At 57.0% G+C, this 9,286-nt stretch overlaps 1 protein-coding gene across 8 annotated transcripts in view; it reads right to left on the reverse strand.

The window, feature by feature from the left end:
* HPSE2 (heparanase 2 (inactive)) overlaps positions 1-9,286 on the reverse strand; it is a 110,027-nt gene that overhangs the window by 94,441 nt on the left and 6,300 nt on the right. For 5 of the 8 annotated variants that reach the window (XM_067001088.1, XM_067001091.1, XM_067001090.1 and 2 more), the window contains one exon: positions 2,435-2,592. In XM_067001088.1, the coding sequence (XP_066857189.1) occupies positions 2,435-2,592 (158 nt within the window). Of the gene's footprint in view, positions 1-2,434; positions 2,593-3,561; positions 4,281-9,286 lie in introns of those variants that run through there. The other 3 variants (XM_067001085.1, XM_067001086.1, XM_067001092.1) reach the window with 3 other exon arrangements.

Here is a 9,286-nt window from a genome sequence, read left to right on the forward strand (position 1 = left end):
TAGGGGCTGCAAAGAGAGGACAGGCTCTGGGTTCACACGCCTGGAGTCTGTCTGCACCCATAGGACAAACGTGCAAAGAGACAAACACTCAAAGCAGAAAACAACTGAGCTATGACTTGTCAGACCACTAAAAATCACCAAGGTGACATGTCAGGCTTAGACATTCACAGATTTCTCTTTTAATCGCTGTCTTTTTTAACTAACCATGTCCCATAGCTTCTTTCCCGCACCCATGCCACTAAAGATCAGACAAGAAATTTCAGAAAATAGTTGCTGGCCGGACAAAAGCACATGCACACGGAAAACAACCCAAATCACCCCAGATAACTCAGGGAGGGGGCAGGGAACTAGCAGGGCGCTTGCTAGCTTCCCCCATGCTCAGACACTGATTGCCATCTTTTTCTGTGCTGCCTGCTCAGCTCACAAGTTCTTCGAAGCAAGGGCAGGGTTGCACGTTTGTGCATGCCCTGAGCCCAAGCAGATCCCGGACAAGCCACAGATGAGGGAACGAAAACCAGAGCAGCGCTCCGAAAGGAGAACATGGCTGCTCAGATCCAGTACAGTGGGGCAGAGAGCTGCAGTGGCATCAGGATTTCATTTTGGAGAACTGGATCCCTCTAGTGAAGCACTCGGTGCAGCCTCAGCACAAAAAGATGAGAGCTACTAGCAATTCTAGCCCCGGAGTTTGCACACAGATCTTAAGAACAAATAAGAAAGCTTTGCTTCCAGGCAGGAAATCCCTTTTACCACACCTTTCTGATTTACACTGATGCTTGATACACAACACATGTGTCCCCTCCTTCCCTCACCCACATTTGCAATGGTTCTGTTCCATATTTAAGTGATGAAAAGTTAAGACCTGTGGTTACAACTTCTATGAGAAGCTTCATTCTGAAGGACTGCTACATTTCAACTTTATTGCCACGAGGAAAACTGAAAAAAAAAAAAAAACACAAAAGCTTTCAGTCCTTCCCTAACATGAAAGCTGTTGTGAAGACATTTAATAAGTGTAAGTTCTCTCCTGCAAGTTGTTGAAAAATTGACCTTTGGGCTGAAGTAGGAAAATTTATTCCTACAAATGTTTTGTATGAATCCCCTCCATGGTTTTATGCGCTACACTTAATTTCTCCTATCCGAGGTGGCTGCAGCAGGGTTGGTCAGCAATTCCTCCAGAAGCTCATCTCAGTAGGCAGAGCTTACGAATAACCCTTCGCCGGAGATTTGTTAGGAGAAGGAAAAGTAAAACAAGTTATAACATCGGGACTGCTCCGGGTCAGAGACCAAGCAGAAGAAGGAGCACACAGACTTACCCACCTGCCTGCGTGTGGGACTAGAGGGACGCTCACCTCGCCGAGATCAGACGTTACGAGGGGGAACAGCGGGAGGGAGAGCCATCAGAAAACTGGCAAACGCATCTGCTTTTTCCATTCAGCACTGTGCTGCTGACTAGATCTCTGCAAAACTTCCTCTGTTCCACAAAACTGCCCACTGGGATCTGTCTGGCATTAATTGGCCTTCAAAATTACTTATGGAAATATCTTCAGCTAATTTTTCTAAGTCATGAGTAAGAAAAAAGTTTTTTCATTAAAAAAAAAAAAGGCAACGGAGAAAAATCAATGAATTCTTGCACGTGGACATGGTATTCTGCTTCTTAAAATAAATGCCTGAGGATGGAGACTCGGCCCTGACTTTTCTACCAAGTTTCTTTGTGCGAATTAAGGGCCACAAAAGGCAAAAACCTTTTGTGCAGCTGCAGAACCGCCGGGGAGGAGGGCACAAGAGCAGGGAGGGAGCAGAGGAAAGCAGGGAGCGAGTGAATTTGGGACAGAGCCGCGGTGGCACGGCGGGCTGGACGGGGAGCGACCCCACCGGGCACCGACGAGCGGCGGCGGCAGGCGGGGACCGGGCGGCCCAGCCGCCACCGAGCCCGGTTGTGCGGCGGGGACCCCCGGGCGGAGAAACACGGGAACGACGCCGGGGTCCCCGGGGAAAGGCAGGGCTCCCCGAGAGCACCGCAGGCTCCGGGCAGGGCGGTGCAGAGGCAGAGCGGGGCGCGACCCGCGGGGACCCGGGGTCCGTCCGGTCCCCCTGCGGCTTGCGGTACCGTGCGGGAGCGAAAGGAGCCGGGGGGGGCACGGAAAGCCCCGCTCCCCGCTGCGGGCCTTTTGTTCCCCGGGACCGGCCCCCGCCGGATATACCGGCAACGGGAGGGAAAGGGGAGGCTCCCCCGCCCGGTGCCCGGAGGGCAGCACCGCCCGGGCACGGCACGGCACGGCCCCGCCTGGGCGCACGGCGCTGCCGGTGCCACGGAGCCCGGGCAGGCGGAGCGGGGCCGCACGGTGCCCGCAGCCCCCCGGAGCCCCCCGGAGCCGCGCCCGCCCCCCGCGCACGGCCCGGCCCGGCCCGGCTCGGCTCGGCCCGCGGCGCCGCTCACCGTCCTCGTAGTTCTTGAGGTAGTAATCGGGTCCGGGCCCGCCGCGGCTCTTGGCCGGGTTCTTCACGTTGTGGAACTGCAGAAAGTCCGTCCTCTTGCCCGCGAAGCGCAGGAAGGCGGGGGCCAGGCCCCTCGCCAGGGTCACCAGCCGCCGGGAGCTGGGGAGAGGAGAGAGGGGGCTGAGGGGGCTGCGGGACGGCCCGGCCCTACCCGCACCCGCACCGGCCCGCTGCCCGCGGGGATCGGGGGCTCACCACGGCCCGGCCGCCCCGCCCGGCACGGCCCGGCCCGGCCCGGCTCGGAGCGGAGCGGGCACCTCCGCAGCTGCGCCCGGCTGCGGGGCTTTGCGCCGGCAAAACGGTGCGGAGCGGGAGCGGGGCCGCCCCGCCTGGTGGCGGCTCGGAGGTCGGTGGGACCCGGCTGTGCCCCCCTCCCGGTACCCCCCGGACAAGTGCAGCGGCGTGGCGGAGGCAGCGGTGCGCCCCCGCAGCCGTGCCGTGCCGTGCCGGACCGTCCCGCGGGCACGGAGGAGCGCAGCGAGGCGGAGGCGGCGGCCGGCGGGACCCTCGGAGCGGGCGTGCGGAGCCCCGCTCTGCCTCCCCGACTTACCCAGCAGGGAGGGAAGGGGCTTTCTGGCCGTCCCAGCGCCTCCAGGCCGCGGCAGCTCGGCGCAGCTGCAGCCCGGCTCTGCCCCCCGCGCGGGGCTGGAAGTCCCGGGGAGCGCCGGGCTCTGAAGACCTGGCCGACACCCCCGCTCTCCGCCCGTCGGGACCTGGGGAAGGCTCGGCTCGGTTCGGCAGGCGGCCCCGTCCCTGCTGCTGGTTGTTTATTTATATATTATTTTTTTCCCCTGCGCTGCCTCGGCCCCATGTTGTGCTTTTTTTTTTTTTTGCGGAGGGGCGGTTGTTGGAGCGAGGGGAGCACGACATTTTTGCAGTCATAACTGATAAGTCTCCGAAATGCTTTCTCCATTGCAAACATGTGCATCTTAATGGAAACCATGGCCTCGCTCCCTCCGTCACAACAAGCGCCGCCAGCAGCGCGGAGCCCGGCGGGGCTGGGAGGCTGGGGCCGCCGGGGCGCCCCGCGGGCGGCGTGGGGAGGGCGCCGGGGGGCTCCTGCCTTACCTTAAGAAATCGAGCCAGCCATCATGAATGATGGAGGGGTCCAGCTGCAGGGAGAGGAAATTCTCACTGATTATCCTGACAGGGCTCTTGGTGTTGACATCAAGGAGAATGAGAGTTCTTCCCTTCACACCTGGAGATTTCTCCACCGGCAGCGCTCTCCTGTCCCCGGCCTGGGAGGGCAGCGAGAAAGTGGCCATGAGGGCCAGCCCAGGTGCCATCAGGGCTAGAAGCCCGGGGGGGCAGGAGCTGGGACAGGGCATGCCGGAGAGCAGGAAACCCCTAATTAACTCGCTGTCTGCAGGGGCTCGCTGGTGGCTAATTGTCCTTATCTAAAGTGTGGGGCGCTCTGCCTTTTTTTGCAATGTTTTGGTGCTGGTGGAGGGGAACTCACGCCCCTGACCAGCCTTTCTCGCAGCCGGTGCCAAGACTCCTTGCAGCCAGCACCGCCCCTTTAAGAGATGCAGGCTCCAGACATTTTTAACTTTTTGAAGGTAAGGGGAGGCTCCTGGTTTAACCCCCTCGGCTCGGGGCCCGCCGGCCCGCCAAGACGCCGCCAGCACCGAGCTTTCGCTTTGCCCCGGCTCCGCCGCGCACCGGCGGCCGCTTTCCGCCGCGGGAGCTCCCGGAGCGCGCAGAACCGGGCCGCAGCCGGGGCACCGAGACACCGGGGGAGCTCGGCACCGGGACCGGAGCGCGGGCGCCCAGCGCGGCTCCGGCTTGTAAGCAGGCGGTAAGGCAGCGGGGGCGGCCCGGGTAGGGTTGAGGTGAGCCGGTCACCCCTAAAGGCACCTCCGCGGGGAGAGCTCGTGCGGGGCTGCGGCAACCGGGGCCGAGCGCTGCCGGTTTGGCGGGACCCGACGGGCGCGGCGGGAACCCGGAGCCCTCGTGCTGGAGATTCGGGCTCGGATCGACCGGGACACGGACACCGTGGGGAACCGGGCCCCGGGGAATCGGGCCCTCGGCCGCCCTCGGGACCCGCCGGTGGCCGACCCGCCGCAGACGCTCCCGGTGCGGAAACGGCAGCGCGGTTCGACGGGACCGCCGGTGCTCCCCGCTCCGGTGCCAGCCCGTGCGGGACCGGGGCGCCGGGGCGAGAGCCGCCGCCGAGTACCGGGGCGGGACGGCCCGCGCTCGGTGCGCAGCGGAGGTTTCGGCGCTGGGTGCACCGTGCAGGGGGCTGCCGAGCTGCCCGGGGAGCGATGCCTCACCTCCGGGTGCGCCCGTCCGAAGCGGGCATCCTGCCCCGCCGGCTGCCGGTTCCCGGGCAAGTCCCGGGCTCCCGCACACCGGCATTCGGCGAGCTCCAGGCCGCGTAACGCGCCCTACCTGGGCCCTCCGCCGCCGGCGTGGTCCACCCCGGCCCCCGGCGGTTCGCGGGGCCCCGGTGCCGCGGAGAGGGGCCGGGCCCGGTGCGGGCCGCACGGAGCTCCCGGTGCCTTCGGGGCCCCGCACCCCCGAGGACGGGGCGCCCGCAGCGGGAGCCCGCAGCACCATCTGCTGGTCACGGGCCCGGTCCGGGGGAGCCGGCACCCACCTGCGGCCATCCCTGCGCCGGGGGGGTCCGGAGGTGGCGGGGCCGAGCGGTGCGAGGATACCGACACACACAGCTGCCTGCTCCCGGTGTCCCGGGCCCCGGGGAAAAAAAAGCCGTGGGCGATCACGGAGGGGGCACGGTGCGCCCGTGCGCTGAGTAGTAGCGGGGGGAAGGATGAAGCACCCCCCCCACGCACCCCGTTCCCCGGCAGAAAGCTCCGCTGGGGCTTAACGGGAAATGCACAAAATGGGATTTGTCGTGGAGTGGCCCCGTGAACGCGGCCGGGCTCCAAAACAGCCCGGGAGAGGCCGCCGGGCGCGCACACGGTGACAAAAAGCAGCAAAGTGTGCCCCGGCGCCAGGCGCGGAGCAGCGGGGACTCGAGCGCTATAGGAGTAAGAGGATCCGGGGGAAAGGGCTGTGCAATTTCAGCTGTGCAAAGCCCTGGCATCCCGGGACAGGAAGAAGGCAATTTAAGCTTGGAAATTTGTGTTCGTCTGCAAACAACTTCAGTTTTCAATAGCACTTAACCGACCCGGGACCTGGAGCCTGCAGAAGTTGCTCGGTTTTGGGGTCACCGCCAAGGAGGGACACGAGTTTCTGAACCGTCGCCTTGCTTTTTCTTGTTTTTAATCTTTCGGTTTGTTTGTTTGTCTTGTTTTGGTTTTCGGTGTTATCAAAAGACATCAGCAGAGCTCCGGTGGCATTTGTTGGTCAAATAAGCGTTGCAGTTGCAGGCCGAAATTTCGTGTCCTGGCTCCTGCTACGCACGGCTCTGTTTTAAAACGAAACGCGAGGGCGGTACGCGGCGAAGGACACGAGAGAAAACAATTTATCCCGCTTAACCTTTTCCCTTACAAACAAACTGCTTCGGAGGGGAAACGTGTTTACTCCGAAGCGTCCCCCGCAGTTACTCCCCGCTCCGGATGCCGGGAAGCGGTTTCTCTGCGGGGCCGGCCCCGCCGGCACGGAGCAGCGGAGCGCACAAAGCCTCCCGGCTGCCAGCGGCTCGCACACCGCCCGGGGGCTCGCCGTCGAAGCCCTTCCGACGCCGCTCACCTGCGGCCGGCAGAGGAGCAGCGGGACGGGGCAGCCCTCCGGGAGTCCGGGAGCCCTCCGGGAGCCCTCCGGGAGCCCTCCGGGAGCCGGCAGCAGGGCGGCTACCGGCGAGGGAGGCGCCTCGGTTGCTCCTCCGGTAGCCCGGGAGGGAGGGAGGGCGGCTCGGCTGGCGGCGGAGGGGCTCGGGCTCGAAGCGCCGATCCTTTCTTGGATTACGGTAATTGCTTTAGAAAGCCTGGGTAGCATTAAAAAAAAAAAAAATACAACCCTATCTATAAAGATTTACTCGCGGTTTTGGCCAGTTGGAAATACATTTCTCAATTTTCCATCTACTCTGAACTTGCTGTTTTTAATCTCCAGAACAGTCATTGGGAAAGAAAACTGGGGGAGGAGAAGCATTTCTATAAAGAGTTTAACCAAAGCACATTAAATATTTTCCCAACATCACCAAATAAACAACAATTCTCCAGCTCCCAATAAACTATTTAAAGCATGTCATATCATCTCTTCTGCTCTTGCCAATGTACTTTCCTTCTAATTTATAAGCCGATTAGAGCAGGGGCCTGTCTTTTGGTGTATATTTGCAAAATGTCTGGCACCCTTTCAGTCAGTCACAGCTCACAAACACTTCAACGTGCATTTAACTTTGTTATCATAGGTAGTAACTGCGATTTTTTCCCTCACTTTTCTACAGCTACTGCCTGAGAAAGTGCTTGTTGTAAATGATCTGATCAGTTGTTGAAGGCTTTCAGCAAATGAAACCTCTTTGGATCTCAGGGCTGACACAGAAAGAAAAAAAAATAAAAAAGAAAAAAAAAAAGAATAAGAAGAAAAACTAAACTGAGATCTCTGCCTGTATAAATTGGCCCAAAAGAAAATAGGAAAACCTCCTTAGGAGGAACATTTTTAGCTCACTAGAAAATAAACGTCTGCTCATAAATGATGAAAGTTATTATCATCAGAGGATGTGCTGTACCAAACAAACCTCCATTAGGCTAGGAAGAATAAAAACAAGCTAGACAGCCTTTTTTAAAAAAAATCATCATGTCTTTGATTCCCAAGATATCAACCATGTCTGTTTCTGTAGTGCTGTCAAGTAAACCTGAGTTATGGATGCTCTAAAAGAAGCCAGCAAGGAGAAAATTCAGCTAGTGAAAGTAAAGAACGCTATCCATAGATAATTTACCAAAATATGCTTTCTTTTCAGACTCTTAAATGCCTGCCCTGTACCATGGCCTGACTTACTTCTCCCCAGACCATTTCTGAGAAGATCAAGGACAATGAATGTGGTCATCAGACCCCATAACAGCACAGCAGATTCTTTTTATTGAGGTTTTTGCTCTTTCTGCACTGCTGTGTCCATCATTTTCACCACAAGAGCCTTAATGTCTGGAATGCAACCTCCTAAAATTACCAGTGCCCAAAGGTGGGTGCTGCACAGCCTGAACTCCACTGCTGAAACCATTTTCTAGTGTGTTGATGTATCATGTCTAACCTGAGCGAGCGGGCAGAAGACAATTGCTTGATTTAATGCAGTATCCGTGCATTAGTCTTTAATGGAGGTGTCCTGTGAAGTTCTGTAACAAGCAAAAACATCTGTCTGGGCTAAGACGACCGGCTGGCTAGGGAGCTGAGCGACAGCACGAGGAAAGCAAGCCTACTGAGAGAGCTTCCTCCTTCCATAACTGCGAAAGGCAAGGCATTGATCAAAACCCACCGCCTGGGCAGGAAAAGCACATTTGGCAATGCCATCTTTGCGTTTTTGCCAGCGTGAAAGGAACTCAAACTGGTATCTCCAAACCTAGCCACAGCACAGTTAATTAGTAACTCGGTAGCTACCTAAGTAAGAGCCCTATAAAAATAAAAAAATAAAAAAGGATAGGAACAAAAGGAGGCACCAGTGCATGGGCTCTCCCTGGCTGGGGCACACAGATGCCACAGAAAGATGCATGAGATCCAAAAGGACTGAAGTTGGATTTTAGGCAGCTGCTGCTAAATTCTGTATTTTTTTCTTGTTTTATGCCTTTATTCCCAGTTCTGTGAGCAGCTTGGTACCACTTACTCTGCTAGAATAAATTGTTTTTATTCTTTTCCTTCATCTGCCTAATTTGATGCATGGTCTCAGAAATACTCTGGCAAGCCCAGGGTACCTCAGCCCTGCAGATCTGTCTCCAGAGAGAACGAGCAAGCTTCCAGAGTGTCTGACTCCCAACAGGTGTTCCGAGGATCCTGAAAGCTGAGATGCACGAACTGCACAAAGCTGTGAGAACTGCTCTGGAGGTGGTGAAACCAGGTGCTGTCCGGCCCGGCAGTCAGAAATCCCTTTTGCCCAGTGCCTCTTCAGCAAGCAGGAAAAAAAATAGAAAAGGAAAAAAAAAACCAGTGGATAATGACTGGGAATATCTCTACGTGTAACGCTGCCTTTTGGCAGAAGGTGCTCTTTAGACCCATGAACTTCCCTGTGCTAATCAATGGCTGGGTCTGAATTAGCTTTTGTCTTTCATATCTTGAGTAGAAGCAAATGTGGCAGCAATTCGTCACAGCCAAGCAGATAGAGGACAAACACAATAGGAGACCCGTAGCTCTGCAGCGCTCCAAAGATCACAATAGCCTCATAAACATTTTCCTCAAACTGAGCCCAGCCCCAAGGAGCAGAGAAATGGGTAGAATTATCCTCATTTCACATCCTCATGTGAAAGAAAAAGAGAGGAGAATACGCCAAGTTAACAAGCCTGAGAACGAACACAAGCGAGTATTTGTCCCACCATCTGTGAGGAGATGATAGAGGTGAAGGAAGAGGGAATACGGGGGGGATGGTAGAAGTTCACAGAGACCTTATATTTTTCTGGAGAGATGCTTCACATTCCAGCAGCAAAAATGAAGGAAGCGGACATGAGGAGTAGATCAGAGAGGGGAAATAGGAAGATGGATGAAGTGCAAGGCTGGAGGAGCAAACAAGTCAATTACAAAAAAGAGGAAGGGGCTGTGTGCAGAGACCAACGAGGAGAAGGAGCTCAGAGGAAGAAACAGCAGCCAAAACACTCTCAAGTCAGAGACACTGCTGGGGTCAGGGAGGCAGAAACAATCAGAATCTGTCAGGTAATTATAAAATTGTAAAGCTCTGTCCTCTGTG

Source organism: Anser cygnoides, chromosome 7, assembly GCF_040182565.1.
Source record: "Anser cygnoides isolate HZ-2024a breed goose chromosome 7, Taihu_goose_T2T_genome, whole genome shotgun sequence".
Lineage (NCBI taxonomy): Eukaryota > Metazoa > Chordata > Aves > Anseriformes > Anatidae > Anser > Anser cygnoides.